This window comes from Mesoplodon densirostris, chromosome 4 (genome assembly GCF_025265405.1).
Source record: "Mesoplodon densirostris isolate mMesDen1 chromosome 4, mMesDen1 primary haplotype, whole genome shotgun sequence".
Taxonomy (NCBI): Eukaryota; Metazoa; Chordata; class Mammalia; order Artiodactyla; family Ziphiidae; genus Mesoplodon; species Mesoplodon densirostris.
The window spans coordinates 23874855-23894124 of NC_082664.1; the positions used below are offsets into that span (position 1 = coordinate 23874855).

General features: G+C 35.6%; 1 protein-coding gene across 3 annotated transcripts in view; it reads left to right on the top strand.

Moving 5' to 3' along the window:
• CEP128 (centrosomal protein 128) overlaps positions 1-19270 on the top strand; it is a 448858-nt gene that overhangs the window by 384428 nt on the left and 45160 nt on the right. For all 3 annotated transcript variants that reach the window (XM_060097969.1, XM_060097967.1, XM_060097968.1), the window contains one exon: positions 2617-2640. In XM_060097969.1, coding sequence (XP_059953952.1) covers positions 2617-2640 — 24 coding nt within the window. The remainder of the gene's footprint in view (positions 1-2616; positions 2641-19270) is intronic.

A 19270-nucleotide genomic window follows, 5' to 3' on the forward strand; every position in this document is an offset into this window, starting at 1 on the left:
TGTGGGAGGGAGATGCAAGAGGGAGGGATATGAGGATATATGTATACGGATAGCTGATTCACTTTGTTATACAGCAGAAGCTAACACACCATTGTAAAGCAATTATACTCCAATAAAGATGTTTTAAAAAAAGCAAGTTAATAAGTTCATAAAGATTAGGAGTAGTTTCTTTTTATTTATGGCCTACAATTAAGGCCAAAAAAACAGCAATTTAGACTGAGCTCACTAATTGGCAACAATGACTGGTATCCTATTAGCTGTTGTTGATTGGCAAATTGAATTATTTAAATTCAGGCTAATGAACTGAATTTCTTGTTTCCCTAATTTTCTCATTTTCTTAACATATATATTTTTCATTGAAAGCTATCTCAGTATCATTTTGGAATGGAGTAGATTATAGACAGACATAAGTAAATTGTATTGAAATAGATTATTGATCTTTATATTTTAACAAAATTGAGATTTTTTTGACCATTTGCGTTTTAGCCTTATAAACTAGGCATATGTTTCAGTCAGCTGGGACTGCTATAACAAATTATTGTAGCCTGGGTGGCTTAAACAGCAAACATTTATTTCTCACGATTCTGGAGTCTGGCAAGTCCAAGGTCGAGGTGCTGGCAGATTCGGTTCTTGGTAAGGGACCTCTTCCTGGCTTGTAGATGGCCATCTTCTCCTTATTCCCTTACCTGGCAGAGAGCAGAAAGAGAAGCAAGCATTCTTGTGTCTCTTCTTATAAGGGCACTAATCCCATGAGGGCTCGATCCTCATGACCTGGTTACCTCCCAAAGGCCACATCTCCAAATGCCATCACATTAGGGATTGGGGTTTCAATGCATGAATTCTGAGTACACAAACATGTAGTCCATGACAGTGCATATTTAAAATCCTGTAACCAATATTTAAGTAAAATGAAGACACTAATACATAAATTATATCAGTTTATCTTTACCAAACAGTGTGCTATGAATTAAAATGGAATTTAATTCAGTTGTACTATTTTGGCATCGTACGATATCACTGATTTCAAACCAGCTGTATGTGTGCTTTTAAAATATGCTAATTCTAAATAATATGAGCCCCATAGGTACATGGTGTGGGGAAAACTTAAGGTCCAAATAGTGGCTGTAAATATTTTCAGCCTTCCAAGATGGTTCATATAAATGCGATACTGCTCAAAGACTGTCTAATGAGGTTCTGTTCGGTCTGCAAGTGATGATAACACTTTGCTGAATGATTTTGTCCCAGATGCACTGTGAATAAGATGCCTGGTAAGAACAGATCAAAGCCCCCTTGAGGCATTATATGCATTTATTACGAGCTACTCAAATGTGACAATACACAAGTCACCAATAAAATAGCAGTTATTTTATGAAAATTATGGGGGCGAGGGTGAGGTTCTCTCAAGTATGCCAACAAAATGTAATTAAACAGATTATATTGCTAAAAACAGTCTGCTTTGGGCTGATTTTGCATAATATATTCATTTAGCTTGTGCCCACATAGCGAAATATTTAAAGGGGCAGAAATGTTCAACCCAGTTTCGCAGTCTGAGGGTTGAAGGCTGGGTTGCAGAAGTCCTCAAAGGCAAGGCCTCTGTGTGTTAGGTGAAGCTGGGAGAATGCAGGGGACACTCCTAAGTGTCATGGGTCTCAGTCAGTCTCTGTACGGTCACAGAGATCTGAGCTGAATGGCCCTCTGCCCCATTTTCCTTCCTTTCCCTCTTAGCACAATTTAATTTTTAAAAATCCAGATTTTATATATCTCCTCCAACTACTTAAAATGAAAGAATAGAAAGAAAAATGGCCTTGACCCTCGTAAAAAGGATGGCTTTGCACTTCCTTGAATTTTCACTCTCTCTCTCAAGTCAGCTTTTTTTTTTTTTTTTTGGTAAAAACTTTTAGTATGTAGCTGTTAGCTCTGGGAAGAGTTGAGAACACAGCTGTTGGATTGAGAATGAAACCATTCTTAATCATTTAGCTTTTAAAGCGATATTATCAATGACTCTTTTTAAAACCAGTATTTCTATGAAACCTTCTAAGATATTGTAGGTATTGAAGACCTATCTGGGTTCAGGATTGGCTGCATGTGACATATCTTTCTCATTTACTTCTCCTGCCTTGTCTCAATTAACAGTGTACTTATTAATTTTAATTGGTGAAGTTATTCTTATGTCTGAACTTTACTTCCTGTGAGAGCATACTTTGTGCTGTATACCTAATTGAGAGCTGGTATATGTGCTAAATTCCTTTTTTAAATCACTACTATTGTCTAGTGGTTCATATATTCAGATCTAATAGTTATATTTTGCTAAATAGATAAATAAGTTTACCAATGCAAAAGTGATAAAATCTATTCCACTTAGTAACTATGTCTGAATTTATGGTATTTACTATTAAATTAAACCTTGTAGTCCTAACACTAGTTGAGATGAGAAAAGTGATTCTTTTATGACTATTTTTCTATTGGAGAGATTATCCTGAGTAGGAGTTTTCATTTTTTACATTTTTAAAATGTTATTGTTCATAGAGAATAAATAGAAAATCTAAAAATTAAGTAAACTTGAAATGATTTTTTATAGCTTTGTTTTAATAATTATGTATTATGCTTTATTTGCAGGACCGTGTACATGAGTTAGAAACGGTAAGTTGGGGTATTTTCTTTCTTCTTCTATCAGGATTACTGCTGTGTCCTGATGTGGATTTCAGAGCACTCCCCAAAGGAAGCAGTTCTGGAAAGCATTTCTAAAACTACATCTAAGATTCAAAGGGGAAAGTAAGCTAAACTATACCAGAAAGGTATGTAGATACAAACTTTTAAAATGAAAAAAAAAAGAATTAAGAAAAAAATTGTGTGTATTTAAGTGGTCACTGCTCTCTCAAGACAGGTGATACCCTTATGCACTAATTTATGGAAAACATAATTAGCTTAAATGTAATTATGCTTATTTGTTTCTGTATTTCCCAATCACTAAAAGGACTAGGTGATAAGAAACTGAGATCAGGTTGCTATTTATACTTTGAAGGGCAGACAGTCAACCTTTTTTTTTTTTACAATATCAAATAATGATAACAGCTGGTTAGCCTTTTTTTCAATAATCTTACTTGCAGGAATCTGGTATTAGGAAATCATTTTTTTAAGTGCAAATATGTAAAGATTACATGCTTGCAATATTTATTGGAAAGTGATATACATTTTTATAGAAAAAAAAGGGGAGATGACTTATTGTTCGGCAATAAGGTAATGGTTAGATAAAGTGTGAAGTTTCCACCCAGCATGACACAAAGATTTTGGAAAAGGTTTATTATATAATGTTAAATGGAAACAAATTCAAGATATATAATTACGTGTACTTTAATGATAACATATGATGATAGGTGTATAAGAAAAAGAATAGAAGCAAGCAAATCTTATAATAGTGACTTGTTAGACAAGAATTAGGGCTGTGATATCATTCCTTTCTCTGTTTCTCAAGTTTTAAAAAACATGGTTAGATTACTTTATAAGTAAACATTTTTATAATAAAAACCACGTGAATTGAAAGAACGGTAAAATAAATTATGTTACCACCTTACGATGAAATATTATTCAGCCATTAAAAGTCATATTTTCAAAAAGAAAATATTGACATGCTGTTATATACAGGGGGAGGTATTTAAAGCTATATTGAGAGTATGATGCAAATATTGAATATGCATATTTTGTGTTTAAAACTTTTGAAAACACACAAAATATTGAGTGACTTGGGTCTAGTGGTGATTTTTTTTTATGTTTTTAATGAGCAGGTGAAAAATAAGAAACTTTTAAACAATAAGGCTAATTAAGAATAAAATATTTATATTTTGAGTGTGAGGAAAGGAAAGATGCTAATAGAGAGTATTTTGGTCCTGTGTAAGCAAGTGATTTTGATCGACAGTGTGCAGACCCTAGCTGGGAAATAATCTATTCCTTAGATTTAACCAGGCCATTGGGAAAGTACACTGACTTTCTCGATTTCAGCATGATGACATCGTAAGTGAATAAAATGTTTAGTGTTCCTCCACATATATTTTACTTATCCTTAGAAAGTGTCTTGCCAACAGTATTTGGCTTGTAAATTAAATGCTCTTTTTAAAAGTATGAACCAAAACAGAAATGTTGAGTTTGAGGACCTGGGTTCAGTATACAAAATACCACTTCAACATTTAGAAAATCGCTTGTTTCTTGATCCCTTCATCTGTAAAAGTGAATATAATTAAACATATTTTATCACACTGTTGTGAGAATTAAGAGAGAAAATATATGTGAAAATATTTAGGACCAAACAAGTGTTAGGTTATCATTATCATTACGTGATTGCTTATTATTTCTTATTTAATCACTTTGATTATACTAGTATGTCATGTGAAGCTGAAAATTATCAATAACAACAAGAAGCCTATAACTTTTATTAGTATTTGTTGGTCTTTTTATTTACATAATCTCTTTACTAACATAGTACTATGGTATAAAATCTTAAATGCCTTATTCTAAGGGTTCCCCTAAAAATAAAGGTAAAAAATAAAAAATCATGAGAAAAATAAAGCTGGTTAAATGAACTAGGTTTTTTACAGTGGCAGTTTTCTCAAGATGGTTCTAATTTGAAATAATTATCTTAAGTAAAACCTCAGTAATAATGAATGAAAAATGAAAATGTTCAGTAATAATGTTAATGCTCAAATGTTATGAAATCCTTTGACTTCATATGGCATTATAAAGAGTGGATTTAATATACTTGGTAGACTATTCAGCTGGTAAAGTATTTTATAGTTCATAAAATCAAATATGCTGGAAGAAGTCTCAAGACCATTTATTAGTCTCTCACAACTTAGCACTTAAACCATAGAAAAATGTTGGTGGTCTCTCATTTGGTTTAGGTGGTATTAGGGTATGTAAGGCTTTGAATGTAGGGTATGTGTCCTGGTGATACAGATCTGCAAAATTTGAAATTTCATTATTCCATTAGGAGTATTTACAATAGATTAATTTTAAAGGTTTGGTAGTTATAATACCTGAAAATAAGAAGGTCTTTTTTGTCATAATGAGCAACTTGATTTGGCTTGTCACCAATTATCTATATGCTCAGGTCACAGTTGTGTCTGTTTCCCTTTTCTTTCTCAATACTTCCCTCTCCTTCTTCACTAGCAGGTAAGCTTCTTGGAATAGAAATTACATTTTATTTACAAATGCATCCCCAGGGCCTGCAAAAAATTTCTAACATATAGTTGACAATCAATAAACATTTGTAAAATCAAAGAATGAATGTTGAACTGAATGTATATAATCCTCACATAGACTATTCTTAGGAATATAGGTATACACAGTACTGATAGTTGAGGGAAAAAAGTACCCAGAAGCATATCAATTTATTCTTTTTTCCCTAGCCTTTCTGATCAGTGTTACACTTTATTTGGTGTTTCACAGAAGCTCCCATGATCTTCATTAAAGTTTAGTGTGAATTCTCCTCGGAAGGAACCACCTTCAGCCAAAATATAGTAGGTTGATTCCCCAAATAAAGCTAAGTGATTACCTGAAAAAAATCTTGGTTGAGAGCCCCAGTTCGTGGGCCATGGATGGGACTCAGAGTGGATATTTATTGGGCACTAAGGTACTAGGTAGACAGTGAAGAGGAGAAAAGGAAAAGGAATTGTGATCAGTTCTCTCAAGGAACTTGCACTTTAATTGAGGAGAGAAGTTGCTTCCATATAAATGAATTAATGATGTAAGATAAATATGCACTGTCTACAACATGTGAATGAAACAGTGCATTTTGTAGAAGGCATTACAAAGAAACAATAATTGTAAAATAAATTAACATCATTACAGTCTAGGTTCATCATGGAAAAGCCTGGCTTTTGTAATTTGAGGACATGATGGAGATTAGTTTCCTCTCTGAAATAGGAAGAATCAGTAGTGTCAGGTAGAAAGAGCCAGAGAAGACATTCTATATTGGGGATGTAATGAAAGTTTAAAGGCAATAATGAAAAAAGAGTTAGCTAAAAGGATATTTAAAAAAAAAATTTTAAGGTAAAATCATGAAATCATGACTCTCATACAAATATAAAATGAACTCATGACAAATGAGTTTAACTCATTAATTAATCAGAGAATGAGCAAGATGTTACAACTCACTTAAAGGAACATTCAAAGAGCAATAGAGTACTGAAGTGAATTTAAAATAGAGGCAAAACTGGCTTCTTCCATAGTGGAGGAAGGAAATCAATTGAACCTCCCCAGACAAAACTTATTTCATGTCTATGTACAAGAATCATTTGCATAGCAATCAGTCATCTATAACTCACAGAGTTATGAATAGCTCAAAGACAATGACTGATACAGAGATCCTGTAGAATCAAAAAACCCAGAAGGGTCCACGCGGCAAAAACTAGTTTTTCATTGAAGATACCCAGTAAGTTTTTGTCCCATTTCAAAGGTTTTCACATCTTTTTTTTTTTTTTCTTATAGGCTCATTGTCTGTAAAACTTTGAGAGAGTAATAGACACTTCGGAGTTTTGAAATACAAACCAAGGAGTTTAGATTTGATATTTTATGTCAGGGATACAAGTGCGCTTCTTCCTGAGTGCCAGTTCCTACTGGTCAGTACTGGCTATTGAAACATTCTTTTGGGAAGGATTCTGGACTGTTCTTTTGGAGAGCACTGCTGTGATTGCTTTGCCTTCTCTGTTGTGTCCATTGCGAGGTTGGGAGGTGAAAGGCGGTAGCATGGTTATTTAGCCAATAAGTAGTCATTAAGGATTTTCAGTCAGGGGTTGTGGCGTGGTGAATGTGGTGTGCATGAGTACAGCTGGAGTGGTGGTGTGCAACGTGGAGTGGAGGGGTGGGAGCCTGCAAGTAGGAAGAGGGAAAGCACATGTGGAGGTAATACAACTTTAGGACTGTGCTTGGAAAATTAGGAATTGGGACAGTTTGGTGCCAGAAAGGCAGGGTCAGAGTGATTACCCTTGTTTATAGAAAGGCACTAGTGAACTTAGTAAGTGGGAGGTCAAGGGAGAAGAGGAGATATAGGCAGTACAATAAGAAGTCAGGGTCATTTTAGGAAATGAAAAGGAAGGGAAGGCTGTTCAGCTTGGAGATACAAATTCTGTTTGTCATATCGCACCTCAGATCTGTCTTTATTTTCATTTCCATAAATGCCATGATAATTTAGATTCTCAATACCTTTGTATTAGTTAGAGTTAGCATGACCTCAGTTAAGAGAAATCCAAAAAGAATTATGGGTTAAGTCAGATAGAAATTAGTTTCACTCTTGTTTAACAATCCAAATATATGGTGTCCATGGAAGGTATGGTGTCAGAAACCCAGGCTTCTTTTGTTGTTTTGCTCTACCATCTTCAATATACTGCTTCCGCCTCCTGATCTAAGATTCCTGTTCCAATCCAGCCCTTAGATTAATATTGTAACTAGACAAAAGAAAGAAAGGGAGAGTATGTATGTAACTTGCCTTTAGTGAAAACTAGAATTTGCACATATCATTTCTGTTCATTTCCATGGACTGGAATTTAGTGACATGATTATAACTAGCTGTAAGATTCAAAAACAATAAAATAAGCCATAGACTTTTGGAAATTTCAAAGTAAACTTCTAAACAACTCACAGGTCAAAAAATAAAAGAAAGGGCATGCCCAACTCATTAGGAATTGGCACAACCTTTGAGACAAAACAAGACGGAATGTATAAATAAGGGAAATTAAGGAACTTCTCACATATTAACATGGATACAAAAATATTATACACAAAATATTAGCAAAATAAATCCTGGAAGGAATAAAAAGGAAAATTACTCATGAACACTGACAAATTACCAATTCATCAATTAACTGAGTTTATTCCAGGAACTGAGTTGGTTTAAAATTTAAAAATCAGTCAGTGTAATTCACCATAGTGACAGATTGAGGAGAAATAAATTTAATAAGGTCATCCCAATAGATGAATAAGAAGATTTATTCCTATGATATCATTATCATCCTCATAAACCTTTTAGAAAACTAAGAATAGAAGAGAACTTCCTTAATCTGATAAAGGTCATGTGAAAAAAAAATCTCTGGCAAACCTCACCTTAGCATTTTGAAAGTCCCTCTTTAAGACCAGGAATAAGCAAAGGCTGCCCCATTCTACAGTTTCTGTTAGACACTGTGTTGGTGGTATTAACCAGAGCAGTAAAACTATCATTATTTGCAAGTAATATTATTGTTTCTATAAAAAGCTCTAGGAATCCATAGTTAAATTATGAACAATAGTTTAACAGGTTTGATAGAAACCAGTATATGAAAGTCCCTTTTCCTTCTAACTCCAGCAACAATCGCTGAGAAAATGTAATTAAAGTTACTATATCAATACAAAAGTAACAAAGAATACAAAGTGTACAGGAAAATGTCTGACAAAAAAATTCAAGCCTTCATAGAGAAGACACTCTGGAATAGTCAAGATACTTCTGAAGAAGACGAAGTGGGGAGAGTTTTCCTAATATACATATAACCTTATTAAAGCTATTGAAATTAAGATGGTGTAGTCTTGACACAGGAATATATAAATAGGTTCATGTAATCAAATAGAGAATCCAGAAACAAATATGTGTACATAGAAACTTGATGTCTGTCATATCTGGCATCACATATCAGAGGAGTAAGGATGGACTTTTTAATAGATGGTATGAAAAAAATGAAATTGAACCCCTATCTCAGATGCAAAAGTGGGTGAAAGCCTAAATGTGAATGATGAAACCATAAGGCTTTAAAACAAAGTATAGTTTAGTATCATCATGACCTTGGGACTTTGGAGGATTTCTAGGGGTGAGGCGAGGGGCACTGAAAACACAGGTCATAAAGGAAATGACTGATTTGACCACATCAAAATTAAGAACTTCCATAAATCAAAAGACAACACAAAAAGAATGAAAAGAAAAGCCACACTTGGAACACATTTGTAACAGAAGATATAACTGACTAGCAGTTTGTATCCAAATCAGTTTGTATCCAAATCTTATTGCCAACAGAGGAATTAGAAAAAGATAAACAATGCAGATTTAAAAAAAAAAAGGAAAAGAAAAAAGAAAAAGGATAAAAGGCATAAGCAGGCATTTCAGTTGAAGAAGAAACATGTAAGAATATATTCAGCTTCATTCATAATCAGGAAAATGATGACTAAAACCACAAAAACTGTCATTTTCGTTATGTATATGTTTTATGTACTCATTTGTATCTATGACACATTTTACCAAAAAGCAAAGGAAATTGAAACATGTTAGCAGCACTTTTTTTTTTTTTTTTTTTTTGGTGGTACGCGGGCCTCTCACTGTTGTGGCCTCTCCATTGTGGAGCACAGGCTCCGGACGCACAGGCTTAGCGGCCATGGCTCACGGGCCTAGCCGCTCTGTGGCACGTGGGATCTTCCCGGACTGGGGCACGAACCCGTGTCCCCTGCATCGGCAGGCGGACGGACTCTCAACCACTGCGCCACCAGGGAAGCCCAGCAGCACTTTTTGTTTTTTAATTTTACAACGAAATGATTAATGCTGTCCCTGACAGGAAGGCTCAAACAGAACTGGTGAGGTACAGCACAGTACCTCTAGGAGTACACAAAGATCTTCCAAGGGGCAGCCAAGACACAAGTAGGTTTAAGAGAATCCATTTTTATATCCTCAGCTACTACCTGCACATTCTCTTAAAATAGCTCTGCTTGAAGAGGCCCTTTTACTTTTCATAATCAGCTTCCTCCCACTTTGCAGAAGAAAGGCCTCCTTCTCACCCATCCAGGGTCCCATGATGGCAAATTCCCCCAGGCACATCAGGGTGCCAAACAAGGGGCAGTTTATGATTTGAGTGCCTTCATGTTCTCCTTTACTCAGGTCACTAAGGTAAGGCTTCTTGTCCTTCTTAGTCATCCATATATTTTTGATAACAACAAAGGGTTGTATTAGGCATATGGGGTGTTGAGAATGGGTTGTTCTGAAATCGACATGTATTGTTGGATGTTGAGGAGGAGTAAAGACAGTTTTATTTAATGACCTCACCTCTTCCACCACCTACTATAATCAGAGAATGTATAGCTCCAGAAAACAAAGCTAAGATGTGTTGGAAAGAAATCATTGAAAGCCACAGTGTCTTTTTTCATCCAGGTGACAAACTCTGGTCCAGCTCCATGCCTTATCTATTTATCTGTCTTAGAATTATGATTCAAAAGTGAGACGGTTGTCACGAGGACACATCAACACATTACATAGAATTGAAAAATGAAGTTAGACATTTTTCTGCCAGAAAGTACTGCTGATTTGGCTGATTGGTTTGACAGTGAAGACTGGCTTTGCCAGTCTGCAGCTCTTAAGTTTTGGATGCAGATATATTTAATGCTGAGATAAAATAAATATATTAAAATTTTATACTGATAGAATGGTATTGAAATTGAGATTTTTATTTTTTGCATGTGTTAAGTTCAATGAAATATCTCTAAGTGAAAAAAGAACAGTTGTAGTCATTTAAGTCTTGGTGAGTAAAGCCTTTGGGGTTTACCTTCCAGAAATGGAAAGTGAATGACTTTAATAACTACATTACAATCCTTTGGCAAGTCAAGTGGTTTCTAATTCTTTGCTTTCAACAAAATTGAAAGAGGACCTAATCGAGCTGGTAGATCATTTAAATTAATTTTTGATGACAGATCACTGTGTAATCTTTGCTATAAAACTAGGAAGGCATTCAAGAAATTGAGTGACAATGTTATAACAAAACTAATTTCATTCTCACATCCTTTTTTATGTGAACAAGACTTCTCAGTGAGTAAATCTATAGAAACAAAAAATAGAAATAGAAATGGAACCCTGTATTATTGAAACAAAATTAGCATTTACCCATGGATACATGAGCTAATTGAGTACAGGAGAAGAGAAATCTATATCCATCCCAGTAAGAGATATACATTTGGAAGCCTTGAGGGTTTTTGACATTTCACATTTAATTTTTTCTCAAAAATTTTAATATACCTAATATTAATTATATGATAATTCAATCCATAATAATGTTTAACAGTTAGAGCATTATGGTCACAGAGAGTTTTAAAAATCAGTTTTTCTCTCTGTATATATATACATTTTTGTTACAGAGAAGGATGAAGTATGATAGGATAACCAATAAACAGGCCTGCAAGCATAAGTATATTTTATATTAGGATAAAAGTCGGTGAGGGAAAACAGATTTGAAATAAGTTCAAAGGGAAAAGGAATCATATAAAATCTGTCTTTTAAAGCGGATGGTATTGTTATTTTGGAAGTGGATAAATGGTGGTAACAAATTAATGAGATTTAAAGTTCACTGGATAAGTTTATATGAGTAATATAAAAGTTTTATTTGAAAATGACAATATTTACTACATCCCAGAATTTTCATCCTTTGCAACTACCTAAACTTATGATGAAAACATTCCGACAATTTAAAAATGTGTGTATGGAAGTGGGGAGAGTAAGGGAAATACACAGTTTAAAAATTATTTTGGGAGGATGTAATCAAAATTTTGAAAAGTGTTGACTGAGAGCAAATGAGTAACTGTGTAGTTGCAATTTGTCAGTGTTTAATCAACTTCTCAAACCAAAGTTACTTAAAATAATCGAAGCTCGTATTTTTAGGGTATACTTACAGAGATAACATAATTTACAGGATAAATCCTAACTTGCAGCTATATGGAGAAAAACATGAACAAATTTGCCTATCTGAGAAAAATTACAAGACACAGGGAAACTGTTAGAAATATGATTTCTATTTTTAAAAAAATGCTAGAGGCTTAAGCACATCTCTAAAGGATTCATTCAGCTAATATTAGTGGTACCAGACTTGAAGTATGCATACCAGTTGACCTTCAAGATCTTGGTATCCACGAGTACAAGAGTATGCCAGTATGTCTCTGGAAATTACTAAGTGATGCTGCGTATTCTGATTTCACCTGTCTACTGTTAGACACTGATTGTTGGGGATTTACTTTCAATTTCCTTCCCTTCCCACTATGGATCTAACACTAATTGTGCTTCACCCTACTACGTGTGCAAGCCAGTCTACAGGCACATAAGTTGTTGAAGAAGGACCATTATTCTTCGTTAGGACACCAGAATCTGCTCTGGGGCACTTAGGAGTACATGGACCCAATAGTGTTAATGTATTTAACTAAAGTGTCCTGGTTTAGCTGAGGAAATAACTGACTTGAGTATGTAAATGTGGCCAAATAACAGTTAATTATCTGCAGTGCCTCTTCTAAGTATTTGTAAGAATCTTGAAGCTGGGTAAAACTTGCCTTTATCTCTTTATAAAGCCAGAACTTGCTGTTTCAAAACCAAAGATCAAGCCAGGTTCATTTTTGGTCTTGCCAAGGCTATAAGCCTCTCATTGAAGTTGTCTGAAAGGTTCAGTCAAATTGGCTTTACACCAAATAAAACGCAGTGTGCTCTGTAAGGTTTTGACCCAGAATCAGGTGAATCTCAGCAGTTTTGGCTGAGCTGCATTGTAAAATTTTGGATTTGTTCGAACTTGACACTTCCTGGGAACCCATTCAAACTGAAACCGGAAAAAGGTTTTGCACAAACCCTGTCCTAGCCCGTTCTGCCAAGTTTCCCACTGCTCTAATGTTAGTCTACCTTCTGTATATTCGCATCGAGGGCAAACGGAAATATCCTCATGAATCTCTCATGAGGGATCTTGGTTGAAACAATCTAGACATTCTCCTTTCGCCACCTTGTCCCAAAATACAGAGTCTGTATTCTGTGTTAGTCAGTATTAAAATGTGTATATTTTCCAATAATGGGGTCATCTTCAAAGGGTTAAATTGCAAAAACATGACTGTGCTTATGTTAAAATGAAGAAAATGGTGCTGAAACCAGTGGGCTGTTTATACAGAGTTGCAACCTTGTGGCAAAAGGTGATGACCAACTTAAAAATGTAAGACTTCCTTCAGCCTGCAAAGATCGTTTCTCACAGCGCTGTCAGATTTTTCATAAATGTGGTGACATAGGGAAAGTATCATTGAGAAATTACATAATGAATGCAGCTTCACCAGCAGATGAATTTAGTATTATTGAACTCCTCAGTGTTTGGAGGTCAGTCTGACAGCTTCATAATTGATGCTGATAAGTAGTCAGACTGCCTAACTGCCTTGCTTGATAATGTGTTTTATAGTCCTGTTCCAAACACTATCAATAACAGTGCATTCTATGGGTAAAAGGGGCTTGTTTTGTATTGTGAAGATAATGAGTGTATATATTACAAAACACTTTCTGAAGTATCTTTCTGAAAAATATAATACATATAAGAAATGCTTTCTGTTCTCTTTAAGAGAGCATATCTGGGTGAAATCTCAGAGTAATAATGCATTACATCTTTTTAAGATCTTAATCTAACTATAAAATGAAATATTGGTATTACACCCTTAATATATAGTTGGTGGGAGTAGTGTCTGTTACCCACATTTTGAAGTAGCCTTTACATAAAAAGCTAATTTGGGAATTTTTCATTTTGTGCACCTAATTTTAACCAATTGCATACAGGTTTCAGCTGAAAGTTATTATATGCCTAGTTTTAAATGATGGAAAGTGATATAGTACAACAGTATCTGATTTAGAGTCAGAAATGGTGGGTTCTGGTCATATCCTCCCCGATAACCAGGCACATGACTCTGGGCATGTTGTTTAACCTCTCTACATTTCAGTTTTTTTGTTTTGTTTTGTTTTGTTTTGTTTTGTTTGCGGTACACGGGCCTCTCACTGCTGTGGCCTCTCCCGCTGCAGAGCACAGGCTCCAGACGCGCAGGCTCAGTGGCCATGGCTCACGGGCCCAGCCGCTTCGCGGCATATGGGATCTTCCCGGACTGGGGCATGAACCTGTGTCCCCTGCATCGGCAGGCAGACTCTCAACCACTGTGCCACCAGGGTAGCCCACATTTCAGTTTTTTAATTTTTTTTTTAATGATTGTGCTGGACTGGGTCATATTTTAAAAGTCTTACTTAGTAGACTCTAGTCTAGGAGGAATTAAAAAAAATTATCTTCATTAAAAAATTTCCACCCTATGAATAGTTGCTTTCAAACAATTTGCCCTGATTTAATCATGTAATTGTATACAACAGATACTTGTTGAATCCCTGCCATATCTCGACAGTGTCCTCAGGCATATAGCATATTGGGTCCCTGCTGCCATGGATCTCACATTTTAGGTAATGTTACAAATGGAAGGACTCTTAGAGACCCTTGTCAAAACCCCTCACCCTATAAATAAGAAGTCTGGAGGACAGAGGAATTTACGAATAGCCAAATATGGCAAATCGAGGGCTAGAATTCAATTGTCCTGATTAGTGACTCCGTGTTCTTTCCATTCCACATACTCCACTTGTGAATGTTGAGAGTAATGAAGACATGAGTAAGGAATGCTTTATAAGTAAGTACCTAGTGAATGATACTAAGTGAAGAGGAAGAAAACTAACAATGAGATCCCATATTTACCTTGAGCAGGGCAAGAAGTAGAGTCATAAACAGGACACTGAATTCTTGAATCATATTTAGAATTGTCAAAATATGCCCTTGACCTGTTGGTACATGGAGTTTAATAAAGCTACTTTGATCTAGTTTTCTTCCTTGTGAATGTTGAAGAAGCATGTTGGCGTGTCCCTTGGTTGCATTACTAGTTGTCTTGAGCTTGCTCAGTGATATCAAATGCCTCAGTCGATCTTTTTTTAATTTTATACTCTAATTCCACTTACACAACTGTTTATAAAGTTTGTTTAGGGCTTTTAACAAACTTTGATCTCAGATGAAAGGCTGGAGAGAGTATACTGTCACTATTAGCACTATTAATATAAATATCCAAAGCGGTCTTGTGTTAATTATTTAACATTAGTGAACAATTTTATCCTATCATTGCCCCCAACTACATTATACTTGAACATCAAACAGTGAAAGTGAAAAGTGAAAATAACCCTAACCCTTCCTTCATTATTGTCTTTAGGCTCTGTTCTTAATTATTTTGCATAGTTCGTGCTCTATAAATGATTTTCTGGAGATTTTTCAATGTTTTTCTCTACTAGCATCTCACTCTCTATCTATATCCGTAGCAAAGGCCAATAGAACACATCCTGACTTGTTTGTTTCATTGTCATCAGACATTAACCAGATAGTCTAAAGCATATTAAATATAGACTCACTGACTTAAAACACCTAGATTCTGTGAAGTACTCTCTTTATATCTTATCAGAGAACTTACTGTTTTCAGCTTTTATCCCTATCTTTTCTAACTCGGAGCTTGTTTTGCTTTGTAATATCCCAGAACTCCACATTAGACATTAGTTTTTCCTTGAAGAAGAGTGTATTTGTTCCCAGACATGAAGAAGTTGACTGAGAGGGTAAGGCAAAAACCAGGTGATCTCCACATTTCTTAGAGAATGATTAGGATTTGGTGCCCTGAGAGTTCGAAGATCTGGTTGTGAGTCCTGGCTCTTTCACATGGACAACTCACTTAACCCCTCTGATCCTAATTTCTATTGTCTATGAAATGGGCTATTACTTGTCCTATTTGTGTCATAGATTTGCTGAGAAGATCAAATGAGGTAATGGATGGAAGTCCGTTTCTAATTTTAAAAAATATTCCTCCCTTATGTGTGCACTACCTTGCCCAGTCACAGGAGCAGCACATGGACTAGAAAGATTTGGCTGACTAATCAGGACATTTGTATTCTGGTCCTAGTTTTGTCACACTGGTTATGTGTCTTGGCACTCTATGTTATATACATTTTAACTCCAAAATTCAATTTAATTATTTCAAATTTAGGGTCTGAGAAATTTAGATTTATAGTTCTTACTTAATAATCCTAATAATTTTAGTTCAACACATTCCTGCCTCCAGATTCAGTTGACCTGGGATAGGACCCAGTAGTTTCTAAAGTTCCTTAGATGATTCTAACGTGCAGTCATGGGTGGGAATCACTGATGTGAGCCATCTTCTTTGTGCCCTTTAAGAATGTGCCTTTACAGTCCATCCCCTAGAGCCTGGTGTTACTCTGCCTTCATGTCTGTTGGATGTAGTCCTATTAATTTCCACTGAGTTAATTTCATGCCTTTTCTACTGATCCCATCATGTATTCTGTGCCTACAACATATCATTTCCAATCTACCAAAACAACAGTCATAAGATTCTTTCTTAAACATTATTTTTTTTTAAAAATTTCCAGGAATCTAGAGTGCTTACCTGTAGCTTCTTACTAAAATTTAACCTTGTTGGGCCTAACTTCAAGGGCAAATTTACCCAGTCATGAGCTCACCAAATGATTAATTCTCTGATTTTAATAAACCTTAACGAATTGTCCAATTTACAAACTAGTATTTTTGGAAACCATATAAAGAGTTTAAAAAACAAATACGTTGTTTTGTAAATCAGTATATTGAGCAAATTAGCTATTCAATCAGTTTTCTTTTGACTAAGATATGTAAATTAACTGCCTCCCTCATCTCTCTTCTTGTTTCTCCTCTTTTCTACTTTTGTGTTAGTTCCCCCCTCTGTGACATCACACTCATTTCTCCACTCATTTCTTTCATTCATTTCTCTATTCAACAAATGACCACCAACTAACCCATGTAAAGGACTGAGTATAAAGCATGGTTTATCTTGCAAAGCAGCATAGGACAAGTACTTCGTGAACTACCAGACTTCATATCAGACTCCACAGAAGTGGTTTACAAAGGCTCCCAGGAAGGAGAAATTAGGTACTAAAGGATGAACAGGATCTGAGAGGTGATGATAAAAGGCAAAGAGTTTTTCAAGGGTGGTTTAATCTTTACTATACCATCAGGGTCATTTGGACCCAATCTTGGTCTATTAATTTCTTTTGGTAAGGATTGATTTTTTTTAATTCTTTTTTTTTGTTGTTGTTCTTACAAAGAGCAAAGAGAAAGTTTCCTCATTTTTAAGATAGAAAAAATTCATTCTGTCTTGCAAACACAATGAGTCTACTGAAGCCTATTATAAATCCAAGATGTATAATGAATCTTGGTGATCTTATTTTCTTGAAACATTTTCCTATTTCATCATCCTAGAAATTATTTTATTGGTATTTGTCAGTTGTTCCCAAATATGCCAGAAGAGACCAAAATCATATGAAGATGGAGGGATAAGGGGATCACACAGAAGGATGTTTCAATAAGTGACCTAAATCATCACTGTTACATAACATTTCAATTTTCTTATTGTGTTGTCCAAAGTATATCAAGAACTGAAGAGTCTGAGAATTTTACCCTTCTCACCAGTTACCAAGTTAGCCTGCCATACTTTTACAGATGCTGGAAGAAGACATGAGACAAAGGACTTTATTAGTCACAGCACAGCTGGCCCCATGAGCTGCATGTTTGTATCACTTCCCTTTGCCTCCCAAGTCCCTCAGGAGCAATATGGAGATGGGTCCGGGTGGGCGTTGCACATGCAGTGAATTTGTGTTATAGCTGAGGAACCCTGAGCTTATGTAACCCCAGTCTTATAAAGGGAGCTACAAGAAATTCTACCGAACCTTTGCCTAAGAGGAAGACAGTGTATTTCCAAGTCTGTTTGCTATACAAACATTCTTGAAAAGCTATTCTGGGATAAAAGCCATCATAAGACATGTAGCAATGCCATGGAGAAGTACCTTCCATCAAAATATTGTATTATCTTTCAAGAAGAAGTTTTGTAGTCTTTTTCTTTATTATTATTACTTTTATTGGATGCAGGTTGATAATTCAGAATTTCTCATTTTCTCCCATAATGACAAAGAGAAGGAAACTGACAGAGGAAGACATTTCATACTTATTAGATGAATCAGCAGATGAATATAAAGAGACAGACCGTGGCATTCTAGATACTAATGATGATGGTGAAATTGATTGTATAAGCAAAAGTCAGATTATGAGTCTTCAAATGATAATATTGTAGGTGAATTTTTTGCAAATTCAGGAATCAATGAATGAACAATCTATTTCTGAGGACAAAGAGGAAATAGGGTGCTCTCTTCCAGTTACTTATTCAACAAGAAGGACTTCATCATGCAATATTTGGCAACAATAACCTGGAGCACTGCTTTTGCTGAAAGAATGTGTGACAGTACTCTTTCATCTTTAGTTATGTTTGTGCACCATAATTTACTTGATATGGTTCATAAATGGGCAAACGCTGAAAGCAGGTTGTATAAAAATGTGATTGAAAGGAAAAGATAATATAGAAATTAAAATTTTTGTTAGATTGACCATTCTAATTTATACTTGTAAATCTAAAAAATGAAAAAAAATCTGTAATTATGTAGTAAAGAAGACTGCATTATCAATTTTTTAAAAATTAGAATCAGGGCCTCCCTGGTGGCACAGTGGTTAAGAATCCGCCTGCCAATGCAGGGGACACAGGTTCAGGCCCTGGTCCGGGAAGATCCCACATGTGGTGGAGCAACTAAGCCCGTGCACCACAACTACTGAGCCTACACTCTAGAGCCCGTAAGCCACAACTACTGAGCCCACATGTGCACCTAGAGCCTGTGCTCCACAGCAAGAGAAGCCACCGCAATGAGAAGCCTGCGCACCGCAACGAAGAGTAGCCCCTGCTCACCACAGCTAGAGAAAGCCTGTGTGCAACAATGAAGACCCAACGCAGCCACAAATAAACAAATAAATAAATTTATATTAAAGAAAACATTAGAAGCTGTCACATTTTTAGAGGTATTGCGTTTTGAAGAAGTAAAAGAGAACAAGCCAGAAGTAATGATAAAGTAGAACTCATTAGAAATATATTTGAAATTTCTAATCAGTATTTACAAGATGGGTATTTTCCAGAATCATGGATGACAGTTATTCAGTAGTCTGTTGCATTCATACCTTCTAAATCAAGAGAATATATAACATGCTTAACTTCTTACTAAAATTTCTAATGACATTTTTTTTTACTATCTCTTTATATTCTTTAAGTTATTTATCAAGTAGCTAAAATATTTTTTTAAAACTTCACCCGGGGCTTCCCTGGTGGCGCAGTGGTTGGGAGACCGCCTGCCGATACAGGGGACGTGGGTTCGTGCCCTGGTCCAGGAAGATCCCACATGCCGCGGAGTGGCTGGCCCGTGAGCCATGGCCGCTGAGCCTGTGCATCCGGAGCCTGTGCTCCGCGATGGGAGAGGCCGCAACAGTGAGAGGCCCGCGTACCGCAAAAAAAAACCCAAAAAAACAAAAAACTTCAGCCGTTGGGGACTTCCCTTGTGGCACAGTGGTTA